We start from the raw sequence: 19,009 nt of genomic DNA, 5'->3' as shown, positions 1-19,009 counted from the left end.
TTTTTAACTTAGTGTTGTTTAATTTCAAAGAAAGAACCACAAAGCTTTTCAAAACAATGATAATACTTGATGTTCCTCTACTTTCTGACCCATTGCAGGATTCATTGCAGCTCTTATCAGGGTGTCAGTGGCCTACACATTGCTATGTCTAGTGAGCAGTGTTACTCTTCACCCTTTTGGCTCTGTCAGCAGTGCTTCACACAACTGCTGACTCTTACTTTTGGAACTTTGTCCCTTGGCTTCCAGAGACCACAGTTCCCAGGTTCTCCTTGCAGCTACCAGCTCCCTCTCAGTTTGCTCTCTCTTCCATTTCTCCCTACCTTCTGAACATTCTGCCACCTATTCTTAGATGGGACCTCACTCCAGAACATCCAGCTGCTACTTGGTTGTCTTGACAGCTGTCCCAAACTAGAATACATCCTTGATGGAACTGATCTCCTGAAACATAGGCTTTCCTCTACTTCAGCTAATAGCAGCTCCACTTTTCTATTTGGCTCAGGCCAAAACCCATGAAGTCCTCCTTAATTCTTCTCTTTCTTATTTCACATCCAGGACCTTTTGTCTGTACCATCACAGTGTATCTAGACACTGGTTGCCTCTCACTCCCTCCAGGGAAGTCCATCATCCTCTTGCCTGCATTATTCCTAACCCTTTCCAGCTGTACCTCCCATTGTCTGTCCTTAAAAGAAAACTGAGTGATCCTTTTAGATGTAAGCAAGATTAACCACTAACCACCCCTGACCTCACAGGCCTCTAGTGGCTTCACATCTTAGATTAAGAACTGTAACCTTGGCCATTTCTACAAGGGCCTCTGTTCTGACCCTCTGATTTTTTTTTTTTTCTTTTTTTTGGTTTAGTTGCAAACCTCCAGCTACTCCCCACTTTTGTTCACTCTACTCTAGCTACACTGGCCTCCTTGCTGTTCTTACAGCAAGGTCTTTACACTGGCTGCTGTTTTCCCAAACTAGAACATAACTCAAATGAATGCTCCTTTATTTTTCTTAAATAGTGAAAGCCTTTAAGACTGCAGTTCTCTCTGAACACAGTTGTGGTCCCATTCCTCATGTTTCAGTATATTGTGTTCTCATTGGCATCATTTTCTAAACAGTCTGTAATTATATTTAAAATCTTCTTTATTTCTCTTTTAATTATACAGATAGCCATGAATTTATTCTCAATTTTTAAGCTTCACGGGGATTAAAAATTCCCATTAGTTACCAGCCTATTCTAATTCCTTCTCCAGACAGCACTGTTGTCATCAGATGGCATTATCTGTCCAGGTCAGCAGAGTCAGCAGAGTCAGCAGAGCTTCACCATGCATATGCCAGCATGTGGCTACATATGTACATTCAGAAAAGAAGAGCTTGCTTTGTCTGCTTTCTTTTCCAGTCATAAACAGGATCGTTACTGCATGCATGTTCTGGAACTTAACTTTCATTTAAAGTATTTTAAAGATCTTTTAAGACTAGCACATATAAATCTCATATTCTTTGAACTGCTTTAACACATTTTCTGTTTGTTTAAAAATGCTTCCCCATTAGTAGATATTTTTGTTGTCATTTTTCTCTTATTGCAGATAGTATGGCAGTGATTATCTTTGTTTTTGCTCCCTTTTGCTCTAAGATAGTATGAACTGAATTTTACTTACTCTTTTGCCCAAGATTTATTTAAGAGTATTTTTCTCTCAAGAAGTTGGGAATATTGATTATTATTTTGCTTCTCTTAAACTTTTGTAGCCATTGTCTCATTTTGCATTGTGCTGTGAGAGCACAGTTTCCACATTTATTTTCTGTGAGTTTATGTGTGGCATGATCCATTGTATTTCATGGGAACTAAAGAAAGGCTAATCTCCTTTTATAGAACTCAGTTTATTGTGTAGCTGTGAAATTAGCCTTATTAATCATATCTGATCAGATACACTCTGTTAATCATGGTTCAGATCTAGAAGCCAGTGAATGACATTGGACTAAGTCCTGTTTGCAGATGCCAAAACTGTTTTTCCCTAACTGAATTGGCCTGCTTAGCTCCTAGGAAGGAGAGCTGTCGTGTGGATTCTCTTCTTAATTCTGTACATCTTTTAACTACTCAAGAATGATTAAGTATAGTCAGACTTAAATTGGTCTAGGACTCAAAAAGGGAATTTCTCCTTGTAGTGTAACTCAGAAACAGAAAACTAATATTGGGCATAATTTTTTTTTTTACAGTGTTTAAAAATAATGCTGGAGAAATCTGGTCAGTCAGGTGAGTTATTTACCACGATACTAGCTTGATCTTGTCCACATCCTTTACTTAAAATAAGTCTCTATAAGCCTAATGAAAGCTTTTCAAGGTTTTGTTTTGTTTTGTTTTGAGACAGGATTTCACTATGTAGCCCAGGCTGGCCTCGAACTCATGGTCTTCCTGCCTCAGTTTTCTAGTACTAGGACTCCACACTTGGCTACTTTTCAATTTTCTTCTTTCCCTAGGTTGTAGGGAAAATTATTGCAGACTGTGAAGAAGAAAAAAAAAAAAAAAGTAAATTTCTGTATGTACTAATGAATCCTCTCCTTGTACTTATTTGGAAACTAAAAGTTCCAAAAAGTTCAAGTAAAGATAACCTAGATAGGATTGGCTGTAAAAGAAATAAAGCTTATGATTTATACCACCTGGAATTACCGAGGTCTTTTTTTAAATCTCATTTATTCAGAAATCAGTGTATCCTGGTTCATGTCAATATTTTTGTGCTGTAAATTAGGGAATACAATATGATGAAAAAAATAAATCCAGGATAATTAAGATAGCAAGTGTCCATTCAGGTGATGAGGCACCATACTGCTTTCCATAGCTAGATCTGCTGCTCTCACACTTCATTAACATAGAAGCCCCTGGCTCATTATCAGAAAGGGAAGCTACCATGCCCTGGAAAGAACACATTCTTCTAGCAGTGTGCATGTAGTGTCGAGTTTAATCTCAACAGCAGTTCTACCAAGAGGGGTTCTTCAGCCATTGGTGGTTTACAGCTGAGGAAACAAAGGCTGAGTCTACAGCCATACCATCCCGAGCAAGCCAATCTCATCTGATCTCAGAAGCTAAGCACGGTTGGGCCTGGTTAGAACTTGGAAGGGAAGAAGCAGAGGCTGAGAAAAGTCAGGTGGCTTGCTTGGGGATACAGCAAGCAGCTGGGTCTCTGTTTTCAAAATCCAGCTTCATGCCACCATGCTGTGCTGCAAAGTCACAGAGTTCACTTACAACATGAGGGTGATTGTTTAAGATACTTAAATCAATTTTTAAAATTAATATAAATCTTAGCATATTTAAAACTAGAACTAAGGACTAAAAAGGGGCTATACAGAAGGGTATTTGTAGGGATTCAAAGACAGTGGCCTGTGGAGGTAAATAAGAGTTCTGTTTGTTTATTTGCCTGTTAGATGTTTTATTGTTTGTTCATAACCATGATTTCTTACCATACTCTTCAACTTTCTCCCTATGCCAAAAAACTTAAAAAAATGAAAAAAACTTACTTCATCAATATAGCAACTATACTGAAAAACAGAAATCTGATTAAAGTATATTTGACATTTGTAAGTACTCATTTATATGAACTTCATTAAAATGCTCTTTTGTAATTTCTGGCACTGTATTTTTGTTAGAGTCACTGCTAAGTGGGCAGGAATAATCTTCATGTGCACATCAGCAGTTGCTGAGCAGTGTTAGCATGTCCTTTCATCTGAGACAGTGAAATAAAACTCAGCTCCGAGGCTTTCAGAAGGGATTCGATACTTAGGCATATATGTACATAATGTATGCTGACATGTGATCTATATACATGTGTGTACATACTAAAGGTTCAAAACAAATATTGTATAATGAATGATTTTATTCACACTCATACACCTAAGTATAGTGTTTTTATTCACAAGTTCTTAACAGAGGAAAAAGCAAATTAACCAAATGTTCTGTAAGAGATAATTTGCTTACAAATAATCGAGGATTATTAACAGGGCAAGTCCCGTTTGATATTCATTTATCCAGAAGGGCCATTCCTGACAACTCTTAAAACTTACTGTCTTGGGGTCTTTCATCCTGATTTCTTATTCCCTCATAGGTGATACATGGCATTTACGAAAAATGGATTGGTGCTATGAAGCTGGGGAGCCTCTATGTGAAGAAGTAAGATTTTTTCTGTACATTTTACTCTTAAAAATAATTACGTTTATTTTATGTTTTCGTAAAAGCCATATGAAGAAATTCCAGAGAAAGTTTTCACTCTTTTTTAGAATACAGAAATCTATGAATGGGTCTATTTTCATTTTTTTCTGGCTGTTTTTCTGGGTGGAAGCATTTTTGACATATGATATACCCTTCCAATGAAAAAAACGTGTCCTAGGGTGTTCACTAGGAAGCAGAGAGCTTCAGGGAACAAACCACATTTGAATTCATGAAAGGATTTGAAGATACATTTTGTGACCCCTGAATATTTTCATATCCGAATTTCTCTATAAGTGAGTAATGACAGAATTCATCTTACCAACCAGTCACTTAGGCTCTAGTCCAAATTGTTGTTCAAGCCAAACTCTTAGAATAGTCCTAGAAACAATTTTTTATCACAGGATAGTTGTAATCCAGTTAATATTATTGTTGGTCCAAGTAGCATCAAACCTCCTAGTGCAAACCCATGGTCTTAGAAGGAAGCCAAATGAAGTTTTGTGAGAAAGCTTATATAGTTGTGGGCAGCCATCCTTTTCCCAGTCTACATCTGCCTTCTTTCTGTCCAGTAATGGACAGTGGCATTGAACATCAACAAATTGATAAACAGGTATACTAGGGCTTCCACTATAATACTCTTTCCCAAATACCAAGTCTGTTAGTCAACAAAAAAAAGCTCCTCTTAAATCTTAGCCAGAAGTTGACTGCCCAGAGTAAGAAGTGCCCCTTAAAGAATCTTCAGGACATACAGTCTTGGTATCAGAAGTATGTACTTACTCACATAGCTTCTGCATTTTCTCTAATTTTTTTTATGTTTTGTGACAGGCTCTTACTAGTGTAACCCAGGCTGATCTTGAACTTATGATCCTCCTCCCTAGTGCTGAGACTTCAGATGTGTGCCACCTTATCGTACTATTTTCTTCACAATTAATTCCCAAATCAGTATCAGTTTATCTAAAAGCAAACTCATCCTCAAAACTAGCCTCCCTTCCCAGATTTGCCATCTTTCTCGTCCTAGTCTTTTCAGACTAAAATATGACTTACCCTACTTCTTTCTTCAGATTTAGTCTCAACCTTGAAGGGCCTGCTAGCTTTTCCATCCCTTCCCTGACCATTTCTCCTGTTGGCCTACTTCAAGCCTCTGTTTGACTCTTACAAAATTATTGCAGCAGCTTTCCTGGACCCAGACAGATGTTCCCACTTCAACATTTCATACATGTAGCAGCCAGTTTGATCTTTTAGTGGTTCCCTTTTTTCTGTTCCATATCCCTTTGGTTTGTGCTCTTCCAGTCTAGTTTCATTTCCTGTTACTCTCCACCTGGTGCTTCCCACTCTAATTGTCCCAGCCTCTTAGCTCTTAGCCAAGACAAGCCAAGCTTTTTGTCAATCTTGTTCTTTTTTTCTGAATCTCCCTCTCCCTCTCCTGTTGGCCTACTTCAATAGCAGTTGAAGTAGGTCAATAGGTTTGAACTTCAGCCATGCCTCCTTTCCCATTCTTTATTTCCTCTAGCTTTTAAATCCAGTGCTTCTCATATCTGTAAAGTTTCATCTTCTAAAAGTTAGTCTCTTATCCTTTCTCATCTCAGCTCTCTCCCTTTCCTCAGATCTTCTATGATACTTACTTGTACCCAGAGTTTAATACATGACGCTATTCTCATTTTATTTTCTTAGCTTGTTTCCTATGTCTTCAGTTACCTGCTTTATTCATTTATTCCTTGAGAAGGCAATAGAAGTACAAAAAAAGATGCAATGGTCTTTTTGTTCCTTTCAGAAGTCATAAGTGACAAAAAAGAATTTCTGTATTCCCAGGATGCAACACTGAAAGAGCTTATGATATGTTCTGGAGATACTTTGCTTTTAATTGAAGGAAAACTTCTTCCTCCGGTAAGATTTTGCTTCTAAATAGACATTTTGTATGTAACAGTTACTGTTTTCTGATTACAAAGACAATCTATCCTACAGTCACAAAAAGAATAAAGAACTTTCCCCAAAATCCTGCCTACCAAACGTGTTTCCTTCTTTTTATATTTAACATTTTAACCTTATCATAAAATCCAGACATAATCATTATATCCAAGATAATGATTTACTGTGGCTTAATTCACCTATATTCCTAATGTTGGAAATTTAGCTTGTTTTTAACTTCATTCTTACAATTAGTACTTAACTATAACTCCTTCTAACTTAGAATTACCAAATCAAAAGGCATGAACTTTGTAAAGACTTGTTGTATAACTTGTTTTTCCAGCAAGTTATCCCAAGTTTATAGTCATAGTAGCAGAATGTGATACAGCTCACTTCACATTTTTATTGCATGTCACTACTTTTTAAACACAATATTTATTAGTTTTTTTCAGTGCCAAAAAATGTAAAGATAAAAACAAAAATGTCTGAAAATTCTGGTATTCAGAAAACATTTACTTGTGATTAGAAAATTCAGATAGCACAGAAGGAGATACATGTTAACATATTTTTATGCCAAGAGCTAATGTGTGCCTATCTTCATATCTCGACATTGTTTTAACCTTGTTCTGTTAGTATTTGTTTATCATCTCTTAATATATCTTAGAGAGCTCCTCATATATCAGACCTAAAGTTTTCTTTTTCATTGCTTCATAGAGCTCTATTGTATTTTGTACAATGATCTTTCAAGTTAATTCTTGAATAGGTAGTACTCATGGAACAAAGTTCCAAGTATATAAAAAGCTGAGGCAGGAAAACTTAGTATCCCTCCTTTTCTTCCTGGCCCCAGCCACCCAGTGTCATCTCCTTACGGGCAGTCAGTCAGCTTCCTCTGTAGCCCTCCAGAGGTAGACTTTTTGATATACATGCACTCAAGAATAAACATTTGTATGTGTACCCAGCACAGATGTATATGCATCAACAAGTGCTTCCTTTTTTTTTTTTCTTTTCACAAAAGAGTATATGCTAGAACACCTATTTGCAGTGGTTAGGATTAAACCCAGGGCCTTGTGTTTGCCAAGCTAGCACTCAACCACTGAGCTACATCCTGTTGCCCATGATTCATTTAACCAGCCTCTGTTCAAAGAGCACTGTAAGCACGTGTGCTTGTGGATGTGTTGCTGTTTTGCAAATAAATATCTACAGGATAAATTCCTAGAAATGTAATTCCTCTATCAAAACTTATGTCCTACCCTAACATTACCACTTTCTAAAGAGGTGCCTTAAAGTTGGATCATGGTTTTTGCGGCCGTAAACAATTTTAAAGGACTATCTCTGCATCTTATGACTACCAATACATATACATGTCAGAAAGTAAATTTCTAAATGTGGACTGTCTGGATTAGAGACCTTGAACATTTTACTTTATTGTTTTAATAAGTTCATTTTTTTTCAGTACTGGGATTTTGAACTCAGGACCTTGTGCTTCTGCCACTTGAGCCACACCTCTATACCTGAACATTTTAAATTTTCACAGATATGTCCAAATTACTCTCCAAAAACCTTGTAGTAGTTTATATTTCTGCCCCAGCTTACGAGAGTTCAAATTTAATTATGTTGTCACCAACACACACACACAATAGTTTTTGGACTTTCTGGTTTCTGACATCCTGCTAGATAAAAAAAAAAAAAAAGGAATTTTTTTATTTTAATTTACATGTATTCAATTGAATTGACGTTGAGTTTTTGTTAATCTTCACTAACTTGGTAAACAGAAAAATATTGTAATGTGAGTTTTTGGAAAATGTTTTTAAATTATTTTACATGGCTATTTTTCACACACTCATCTTCCATTAGAAATTGTGCATTGTAACTGTAACACCTTTTATTTCTTAATAAATCTGTTGAATTTCTTTAGTAAAAAGAAAGAGATGGGAAGAACTAGCTAAATTAGTAAAAGTGAAATTTTATGGTGTGTATAAGGCAGTGGGTTTATTTTGTATCGTTTATATACAGGAAGCCAACCTGGGTGGGGAGGCTGCAACTCCCTGGTAGTCTACCAAGCCACTATGACTGGAGCATTGTGCCAGCAGTGCTCTCTCAGGGTCTGGAAGTAGTGTCTGATGTGTCTGCAAAGCACTTTCTTATCATTCATGCTTCACATTTGTTTATCTACAAAGATACTTCTATGCAAAGAACATTTAGTCCTGTTATTCTAAAGGCTGGTTTTTACAATGAATAGTATAATTTATGGTGGTAAATAAGTCTAGAAGGAAAAATATAGATTCAAGAACATTTTTATATCATTGAGACAGCTCTCTGTATGGATGTGAAAGTGAAGATTTCACTTCATCTTCATATGTCACAGCAGTTTAAAGTGCTCTGTTTTTCAGGGTTTCCTGAAGGTGCCCATCTGGTGGTACCAGCCTCAGGGACCCTCAGGACATTGGGACAATCAGGACCTACCCAACTGCACCCCTTCTCAAGGAAGCAGCAGCTGGAGAGCCACTCCTACCCAAGGTGAGGACAGAGTGGAATTGCAGCAGGCAGTGTGCTAAAGTAAAGTGCCTGCCTCTGTCTGAGTCAACTGAAATACTTACATGCAAAATGGAAGGCTAAAAATCAAAACCTGTTTATTCCTTTATAATAAGTCATTGTGTAAGAATCCTGCCATTCTGTGCCATGCTTTGTAACTTCTGTAAAGCACTGTAGATCTTATTACTGGCTTCAGTATTATATCAATAGATGATACTTTTTCGGAGACCTCTTAGGTGTCAGCTGTCAATATCCTCAGGGCAGTAGAGGCCCCATTTATTATCCTGTGCCAGGATACGTCCACTAGGGTAGAAGCCGGTGTGTCTCGGGTCTGTCTCTCCACCCAGTGCCCTAGGAGCTTCTTCTGGGTGTCTGGCATCATCTCACTGGTTTCTGAGGAGAAGTACAGAGTTCAAGTATGTTGGCTCATTCAAAGTGCTGCACACAGATTGCAGTGGGCACAGTCCCTGGCGATATGTTGAGTTACATTTGTACAAAGTGAAATTCTACCTCATAATGACAACACATTTTTTTTTTGCTTTTATAATAATTTAATGTATTATAAGAAATAGTCCAAAAATGACACACCACCGGTGATAGAAAAATTTTGGAATTTGTGAATGCTAACTATATTGCCATTTGACAATCTTTTTTATACAGTAGATGAAAACATCTACATGCTACTATGAAGAAATATTGAGAAAACTTACAGTTAATCAGTTGGGATTAGTAGAACAAGTTTTAAAGTAAATCTATAGCTGAAACACACACACACATTTCAGAGAATTATTTCTTTTTTTTTATTTTTTATTTTATTATTCATATGTAAATGAAGCCTTGCATACAAGGCTTGGGTCATTTCTCCCCCCTGCCCCCACCCCCTCCCTTACCACCCACTCCACCCCCTCTCTCTCCCCCCCACCCCCTCAATACCCAGCAGAAACTATTTTGCCCTTATCTCTAATTTTGTTGAGGAGAGAGTATAAGCCATAATAGGAAGGAACAAGGGTTTTTGCTGGTTGAGATAAGGATAGCTATACAGGGAGTTGACTCCCATTAATTTCCTGTGCGTGTGTGTTACCTTCTAGGTTAATTCTTTTTGATCTCACCTTTTCTCTAGTTCCTGGTCCCCTTCTCCTATTGGCCTCGGTTGCTTTTAAGGTATCTGCTTTAGTTTCTCTGCGTTGAGGGCAACAAATGCTAGCTAGTTTTTTAGGTGTCTTACCTATCCTCACCCCTCCCTTGTGTGCTCTCGCTTTTATCATGTGCTCATAGTCCAATCCCATTGTTGTGTTTGCCCTTGATCTAATGTCCACATATGAGGGAGAACATACGATTTTTGGTCTTTTGGGCCAGGCTAACCTCACTCAGAATGATGTTCTCCAATTCCATCCATTTACCAGCGAATGATGACATTTCGTTCTTCTTCATGGCTGCATAAAATTCCATTGTGTATAGATACCACATTTTCGTAATCCATTCGTCAGTGCTGGGGCATCTTGGCCGTTTCCATAACTTGGCTATCGTGAAAAGTGCCGCAATAAACATGGGTGTGCAGGTGCCTCTGGAGTAACAGTCTTTTGGGTATATCCCCAAGAGTGGTATTGCTGGATCAAATGGTAGATCGATGTCCAGCTTTTTAAGTAGCCTCCAAATTTTTTTCCAGAGTGGTTGTACTAGTCTACATTCCCACCAACAGTGTAAGAGGGTTCCTTTTTCCCCGCATCCTCGCCAACACCTGCTGTTGGTGGTGTTGCTGATGATGGCTATTCTAACAGGGGTGAGGTGGAATCTTAGCGTGGTTTTAATTTGCATTTCCTTTATTGCTAGAGATGGTGAACATTTTTTCATGTGTTTTCTAGCCATTTGAATTTCTTCTTTTGAGAAAGTTCTGTTTAGTTCACGTGCCCATTTCTTTATTGGTTCATTAGTTTTGGGAGAATTTAGTTTTTTAAGTTCCCTGTATATTCTGGTTACCAGTCCTTTGTCTGATGTATAGTTGGCAAATATTTTCTCCCACTCTGTGGGTGTTCTCTTCAGTTTAGAGACCATTTCTTTTGATGAACAGAAGCTTTTTAGCTTTATGAGGTCCCATTTATCTATGCTATCTCTTAGTTGCTGTGCTGCTGGGGTTTCATTGAGAAAGTTCTTACCTATACCTACTAACTCCAGAGTATTTCCTACTCTTTCTTGTATCAACTTAAGAGTTTGTGGTCTGATATTAAGATCCTTGATCCATTTTGAGTTAATCTTGGTATAGGGTGATATACATGGATCTAGTTTCCGTTTTTTGCAGACTGCTAACCAGTTTTCCCAGCAGTTTTTGTTGAAGAGGTTGCTATTTCTCCATCGTATATTTTTAGCTCCTTTGTCAAAGATAAGTTGCTCATAGTTGTGTGGCTTCATATCTGGGTCCTCTATTCTGTTCCACTGGTCTTCATGTCTGTTTTTGTGCCAGCACCATGCTGTTTTTATTGTTATTGCTTTGTAATATAGTTTGAAGTCAGGTATTGTGATACCTCCTGCATTGTTCTTTTGACTGAGTATTGCCTTGGCTATTCGTGGCCTCTTGTATTTCCATATAAATTTAACAGTAGATTTTTCAATCTCTTTAATGAATGTCATTGGAATTTTGATGGGAATTGCATTAAACATGTAGATTACTTTGGGGAGTATCGACATTTTTACTATGTTGATTCTACCAATCCATGAGCATGGGAGATCTCTCCACTTTCTATAGTCTTCCTCAATCTCTTTCTTGAGAAGTGTATAGTTTTCCTTGTAGAGGTCTTTCACATCTTTTGTTAGGTTTACACGTAGGTATTTGATTTTGTTTGAGGCTATTGTAAATGGAATTGTTTTCATACAGTCTTTTTCCGTTTGCTCATTGTTAGTGTATAGAAATGCTAATGATTTTTCTATGTTGATTTTATATCCTGCTACCTTGCTGTAGCTATTGATGATGTCTAGAAGCTTCTGAGTAGAGTTTTTTGGGTCTTTAAGGTATAGGATCATGTCGTCTGCAAATAGGGATATTTTGACAGTTTCTTTACCTATTTGTATTCCTTTTATTCCTTCTTCTTGCCTAATTGCTCTGGCTAGGAATTCCAGTACTATGTTGAATAGGAGTGGAGATAGTGGGCATCCTTGTCTGGTTCCTGATTTTAGAGGGAATGGTTTTAATTTTTCTCCGTTAAGTATAATGCTGGCTGTAGGTTTGTCATATATAGCTTTTATAATGTTGAGGTACTTTCCTTCTATTCCTAGTTTTCTTAGAGCTTTTATCATGAAATGATGTTGGATCTTATCAAAGGCTTTTTCTGCATCTATTGAGATGATCGAGTGGTTTTTGTCTTTGCTTCTGTTAATGTGGTTTATTACGTTTATTGATTTTCGTATGTTGAACCACCCCTGCATCCCTGGGATGAAGCCTACTTGGTCGTGGTGAATAATCTTTTTGATGTGTTGCTGAATTCGGTTTGCCATTATTTTGTTGAGGATTTTTGCATCAATGTTCATTAAGGAGATTGGCCTATAGTTCTCCTTTTTGGAGGTGTCTTTGCCTGGTTTTGGGATAAATGTGATACTGGCTTCATAAAATGTGTTTTGCAGTTTTCCTTCCCTTTCTATTTCGTGGAACAGTTTAAGGAGGATTGGTATCAGTTCTTCTTTAAAGGTCTGATAGAATTCAGTAGAGAATCCATCAGGTCCTGGACTTTTCTTTTTGGGGAGACTCTTGATTGCTGCTTCAATTTCATTTTGTGTTATAGGTCTATTCAGGTGATTAATTTCCTCCCCAAGAGTGGTATTGCTGGATCAAATGGTAGATCAAGGTTTAGCTTTTTAAGTAGCCTCCAAATTTTTTTCCAGAGTGGTTGTACTAGTTTACATTCCCACCAACAGTGTAAGAGGGTTCCTTTTTCCCCGCATCCTCGCCAACACCTGTTGTTGGTGGTGTATGACAACATATTTAATCTTTTTTATAAAGGTACACAAAGAGAATAATTTAGTAGGGTCAACTCTTTAGATATATTTTTTCTTTTTATCATGTTTTACTTAATTCTTTAGCTTTTTTTAGTGCCTTGAAGTACTACCTTATGTGCTATATCTCTTTTTTATCTTTTAAACCTCAGTAATGAAATTAATGAAAATGAGTCACATTCTTCTCTCCTTATCATTAAAGTTAAAACTATACATATAGAATAATAAAATATGTTAAATCAGCTGTGGCACTGGCATAGTTATTTTAATTGGGTTATTTTAGTTTGTGTTAAATAATTGTTTTGTAAAAAGGCTTGGATGATGGAAATAATGGTCCCATGTAGAGTTGCATGCAAATATAAAAGGTACACTAATCACCATTTCTCTGTCAATGAAAAGGGGAAGGGTCATTTTCAGTAGGACTTCTGCATCAAGTAGAATCCTCTCAAAGTGGATTTCAAGTATTGCCAACCCATGGTTTCCTTGACACATAGAACCATTCTTGAAAAGAGCATCTTTACTTAATTTAGATATAGTCAACCTATAATATTAGCTGTGTGTTCTGCAATGAACATAGTATTTAATTAAAGAAAAAATGAGTGAAAATACTACAAATTTAAAATTCAGTTAGCAACTTTCATATCCAGAGTTTTCAATGAGGGAGTGCTTTTTTTTTGGGAACTTGAACTCTTGTTCTCTAACACTTGAGCCACTCCATCAGCCCTGTTTGTTCCTTTTCTTTTTTTTCTTTCTTTAAGCATACTTGGGAAGACCTTCCTACCCCTCACGAAAATCCTGTTCTTTTGAGTAGGCTTATTAAATGTGTGGACACTGAAAAGCATACAAAAGAGTAGCAGGTTGGGGTGAGTGTGATGAGAAAGAAAAAGGAAAAGAGATACTCTAAGACAGATTATCCTATCCACAAAATCTTGTCTGAGGAAGGAAAGAACATTCTAGGTACACAGCACAGGTGTAAAGTTCCTCATGGCATACTGCCGACCCCACGCTCCCTGACTACTGGTTCTGCAGGCAGTGAGGTCTTGAGCAAACTGATGCACAGGACCCAGAGACTCAGAGGCTTTTTTATTTTTATCAGCAGCACTGGGGTTTGAACTGAGGGCCTGCGCTTGCTAGGCAGGCGCTCTCCCACTTGACCCACACCTCCAGCCCCAAATTCAAAAGTTCTTGAATGGCATTTGATAAATCTATTTACAGTATTAAAATGTATTATAATATCAGTATCAAAGCATGGCAGAGTATTTCAGAAATAGGAAGTAAATAAGTTTAAAGTTCCTCGCAAACACACAGCTCTGTCCTCTTAAAGGTGCTCCTGGCCACATGCCTGCACGAGTTTCTCTCCTCTACTTGGGAGACATAGAAATCTCAGAAGATGCTGCATTGGTGGAGCTGAAGGCGCAGGTCAGGCTTCTTCCTGCAGCGTACCTCAGTGGTGATATGGCTTCTTCCAGTGAGATATTAATACGCTCTTCTATTTCCTTTTCCCTCAATTACAGTCTGTTCTGATATGGCATTTGTTATATGCCATGGTCAGGGGTAAGTACCAGCAGGCAGCCCGCCCACCCCCCGGCCCACACAACTCCTGTATCTGTTCATGCCATGGTCCTCGTGGCTTCCACTTACCAGCTCCCACAGGCATGCTGTGCTTGTGTTTGAGTCTGTCCAGCAACTTGCAGTTGATGTTTGTTCTTATTTCTCAGGGAAACATGGCTTCTGAAATATTTGTAAAGCATTCATTTTACTCCTTTATTGACATTGTTTTGTACCATTGTGATCCATATGTTAAGTGCTGATGGTCATAAGCTGTGTTTTGTCAGCTTCCTGTGAGGTTAGGTGATCTTCTGTGTTAGGATGCTGAAGTGGAGGTAGTAGTATTTTCTGTCCATTGGCTTTCTCAGAGGAGGAGGGCTTTGTCCAAATGGGAAGGCTGGTGAAGAAGCAACGTGCTATTGTTGGACTGAAATAAACATTGCTTCTTTTACTAAAAGGAAAAATGTGGGCCCTATACCTGCACTTAGTGTCTGGACTTTGTGTGTCCTCAGTGGATGAATGAAATGACTTTCCTCATGAAAGCAAATGGCTCAGTTCCCATGAGAACAAGTGGGAAGACACTTTTTTCCCTTTTATTAGGTTTCTGGTTTTAATTGCTGGATGCATTTTGACCACTTCACATGCTTCAGCCTAAATACACATAGGTACTTATCTACTCCTACAGAATTAGAGCAATCAGTTTGCACCTCCTGGTTGGAAATTTTGAAATATTTCAGAACCAAAAGTCCTGCCACTGGCAGAGCAAACATGGGGAGACTTGTGACAGCATGGGTGAGTGGGAAAGGAGCCCCTGCTTTATCAGAGCAGACTCTGTTCTTGTAAATCTGAGTCACATCGAATAGGTTCTGAAGTGTCATTTTTAAAAACCTGATTAAAAAGGAGTCTGAGCGGAGTGTGGTGGTAGACACCTGTAGTCCCAGCATTTAGGACTGAGGCAGTAGGATCACAAGCCCCATGCTAGCCTGGGCTACACAATGAGTCCCTGTCTCAAGTAAATGATAATAATAATGAGCTTTTGGCTCAGATCAAAAATAGGAAATTCACTTATTTTTCTTGCCAGTTTCAGGGAAAAGAATAGGAAAATTATCAGGATTAACTTCACTTTAGCCAGAGAAATTTCCTGGAGTTTTCTTTATAAACTTTAATTGTTACTTGAGGTGCTCTTTCCCTCAGCTATCATTGTATATTGGTCCTTCATTCACTGTTTTTGAATGCTTTTAAAAATCAGTGGAGAAATGTCTATTTCTTCATCTAGGCCATGGCCTTGCCCTCTGCCTCGGAGCTCACTGTCCGGTCTCCAGCCCTCCTCAGAGCCTGGACAGTGGAGAGCAAGCGCCCCTGCAGGCTCTTACGCACCGACCGGTGGCAGCTCAGGTAGGTGTCTCAAGGGACTTGGTCATCCCTTCCACTGCCACTGCAAGGCAGGGTAGCAAAACAGACTGGAGAGAAGCAGTTCTCTGAGCCAGGTTATAGCAAAAAGCCCATTCCTGGCAAACTCCACGTTTGTGAGTTGGGTGAACTAGTCATGAGTTAACAATTTCAACTTTCCATACTAAGTATAAATTTAGTTTTGTGTGTTTTTTCTGTGCTCTGGAGACTGACTGACAGGTCAAATTTGGGGTGAGGTGGAAGTTAGGAAGTGTTTGATCAATCCAGCCAGTCTGGAACTTTGAGCTTAACAAGCGTGTTTGGGGCAGAGTTTCTAAGTTTACTTTGCAAAAGAAAAATAGCCCTAAGGGTTTCTTTCACATATATTCTGATCACCACCCAAAAAGCAACAGTATGGCCAGGCAGAGAAACATTTGCCATGTTTACAGAGCCAGAATTCCATGTGTAGTAAGAAATGACCCAAGTATCTGAGTGAGTGATAACCAGTGTTCTCCTTTTCCAAAAGCTTGAGTGTTCTAATACAGCGTTCAGAAAGCAATCTTTTTCTTAAGGATAAAGCTTCAAAACCTGAAATGACATGTTACTCAGGGTTATTCTGCTTTACTCATTGTCAGGGAATATAAACTAGGACGGAGAGCTGAGATCTGCCTAGAGCTCCTTCAGAAAGAAGAAAACTTGGGGTAAGAAATTCTACTGCATACATAAAGCTATGCACACAAATCTTGCCAGAGTGGGTAGTCTCTTTAAAAGTTTAACATCCTAATCAATAACATCATATTCGTTTCACTACTTCTAAGTAGTCCAGCAACTTAAAACAGGCTGTGTTCTAGAAATTATGTCTGGTGTCTTTCCCATAACTCATTTTCCCGTAAAAACAGTGAGAACTCACTTTCACAGTGCCCAAGGAGTTGTGAGCCAGTACTAGTCTCACGTGTGAGGAAAATGCTCGTCCGTGGCTCTAGGCAGTCATGTGGCCGTACTGCTGTAGGATTGATTTATAGAGAAGCCATCCCACCTCTTCTTCCTAATGTCTCCTGACATACTAGGTATACTGACTGTTTATTTGCTGTAAGCTTTATTCATTGCTATGTCCCTGGGGCCTGGAATAGGGCTTGTGACATACTACTAATTGAACAAAAGAAGCACCCCCAAAAAAAAAAACAGTTGGACCTTGTGTCATATTTGTTGTAAGCAGGGTCTTCCTTATACCATCACTGCCCTTTTACTGAGAGCCATGGCCTTCCTCGGGCCAGATCCCTTGCACTCTACTGCCACTGCCTCTGACAGGGGCCGCTACCACAGACTCAGGATGGGGTCTTCATCTCCATTCTTGGTCAGTGTTGAAGGAGATCCAGGTGGAGAATAAAAGTCTCCCATTAGTGTTTGGGAGCTAGAGAAGGTATCTCCTGACAAAACCCAGAAGGACTGCAGGGGAAGCTACCTGTCCTGTTTCTGTTCTGTGCTTTATTCCTCGGGTCCTGTTGTTCTCTGTCGCAGCCCCCAGGACATGCTGCTGAGGACACAGATGCGCATCCCTGGAGAGAGGGCTTACAGCCTGGCTGTGGACTTGGTGTGGGACACTGCCCGAGGCTGGACTGCCGGCTCCCTAAGGCAGAGAGTGGCCGATTTCTACTCTCTACCTGTGGAAAAAATTGAAATTGCCAAATACTTTCCTGAAAAGTTTGAGTGGCTTCCAGTATCTAGCTGGGTAAGTTGTGGTGCTTCCTGAGAAACATCAGGGCTGACTGGCGTAATGGTTAGGTTAGCAACAATCTTTCACCATTGAAGAATTTATTAAGAAGTTGAGGTTGAGTTTTGTTTATTTACAATGTTTGATTTTCCTGTAGAATCAGCAAATTGCCAAGAAGAAAAAGAAGAAAAAGCAAGATAATTTGCAAGGAGCACCGTATTACCTGAGAGATGGTGACACCATTGGCGTCAAGGTGGGTTGTTTAATAGCACATTTACCTCTGGCACGGCACATGAGGATGAAATGATGTTATAGACAAGTTTTGTCAGACAATCCCAAATCATTTAGAGAATGGATGGGAAAGGAAAGCCAGACAGTTTGTTTTATGAGGGCACAGGACCTCAAGAGCAACACTGCCCAGGACAGTGAAAGAAAGTGTAGAGCAATTTCATTATCACCAAAATGGAAACACCCAAATAAAATACCAGCAAACAAACCTAGCTAGGGTTTTTCAGTAACACTGCCATATAACAACAAAGTAGTTCTACCCAAAGAATGTAAGGATGGCAGTGCACGGATGTATTGTGAAGGGAAGGGAAAAGGAGCAGGGGGGAGGGGGTAAGAAAGAAGTTGGGTGTGGTGTGCACACCTGTAATCCCAGCTACTTGGGAGGCAAGGCAGGACGATTATGAGTTTTGGGCCAGCCTGGACAAAGTTAGCAAAACCCTATATCAAAAACAAAAGTGCTGGTGGCATAGCTCAAGTAGTAGAGCAAGTGAGGTCCTGGGGTTCAGTCCCCAGTACCACAAAAAACAGTAATGGAGGGATGAATACGATCGAAGTATAGATGTGCGTGTATGGAATTGTCAGAATGAAACTCCTTGCTTTGTATAATATCCACTAATTTAAAAGGAATATTCTCCTTCTTTTATCTGCCCTAAGAGCATGGGTTTCTGACCCATTATTTGTGTTTTTTTATTTTGTAGTGTTTCACAATTTTTTAAATATATATTGTGCACAACTTTTATTGGAAATTACATTTGCTATGTCAATTTATTGAAATAGAAGTTATATTTGTTGCAATGTGTTTCTCAACCAAGGCAGTGCACCAGACATTGCTGAAACTCTTTGCAGAGTTAGTGTCTTAAGTCACTGACAGGTACAAGGTATTATGTTCCTAGAGCCAATGTTCCCACATCCATACAGGACCAGCAAACCCTCATACTTGCTCTTTGCCTTCCCTCCAAGGTGTGTTCTCGTCAGTTGCTCTCACAGAGGCCCCTCTGTGGGTGGCAAGAGTAGAGGCCAGGATTTGCCATGGAAAATACACATAAAACTGACTGCGGGCTTGGGAACTGAGGGAGACTGGCCACTTGTTAGGATGTAGTAAGCATCCTGCATTTGGAAGGCCCTGCTGTGAAGGCCCAAGGCAGTTCCAAGGAATCCTCAGATGACCTAAAGCTCCCAGAGAAGCTGTATAAACACCTGTGACAGAATTTATAAAACAGCCGTTTCAGGCAGAAGGCCTAGAGAGCTGTTGTGGTCAACGGGCATGGATTCCGTGCTGCATGGTCTTAACTTACGCCACTTGAAAGCCCCTTTTGTTTGGTCTAATCCCATTTCTAGTAGAAGGCAAAGGTCAGGTGGCTGAAAACTAATTTCCTTTATGAAGCTCTTTCTGTACCGCCCCCCCGAATTTTTCATTGTGAACTAGAATGGTTTTTGTCACTTACTAATCTAGTTGATCTAAGTATCTCT

At 39.1% G+C, this 19,009-nt stretch overlaps 1 protein-coding gene across 11 annotated transcripts in view; it reads left to right on the top strand.

The window, feature by feature from the left end:
* Positions 1-19,009, top strand: part of Usp40 (ubiquitin specific peptidase 40) — an 80,530-nt gene that overhangs the window by 55,139 nt on the left and 6,382 nt on the right. For 6 of the 11 annotated variants that reach the window (XR_012447417.1, XM_020178795.2, XM_020178794.2 and 3 more), the window contains 9 exons: positions 2,205-2,241; positions 4,085-4,149; positions 5,995-6,069; positions 8,481-8,607; positions 13,928-14,022; positions 15,428-15,546; positions 16,176-16,241; positions 17,059-17,269; positions 17,409-17,504. Coding sequence is in view for 8 of the 11 variants with exons in the window: in XM_020178795.2 (XP_020034384.1) it covers positions 2,205-2,241; positions 4,085-4,149; positions 5,995-6,069; positions 8,481-8,607; positions 13,928-14,022; positions 15,428-15,546; positions 16,176-16,241; positions 17,059-17,269; positions 17,409-17,504 (891 nt within the window). In the remaining 3 variants the exon portion in view is untranslated. Of the gene's footprint in view, positions 1-2,204; positions 2,242-4,084; positions 4,150-5,994; positions 6,070-8,476; positions 8,608-13,927; positions 14,072-14,116; positions 14,158-15,427; positions 15,547-16,175; positions 16,242-17,058; positions 17,270-17,408; positions 17,505-19,009 lie in introns of those variants that run through there. The other 5 variants (XR_012447418.1, XR_012447419.1, XM_074072028.1 and 2 more) reach the window with 5 other exon arrangements.

This window comes from Castor canadensis, chromosome 4, assembly GCF_047511655.1.
Source record: "Castor canadensis chromosome 4, mCasCan1.hap1v2, whole genome shotgun sequence".
In the NCBI taxonomy this organism is placed as follows: domain Eukaryota; kingdom Metazoa; phylum Chordata; class Mammalia; order Rodentia; family Castoridae; genus Castor; species Castor canadensis.
This window is presented reverse-complemented; position numbering and strand designations above follow the sequence as displayed.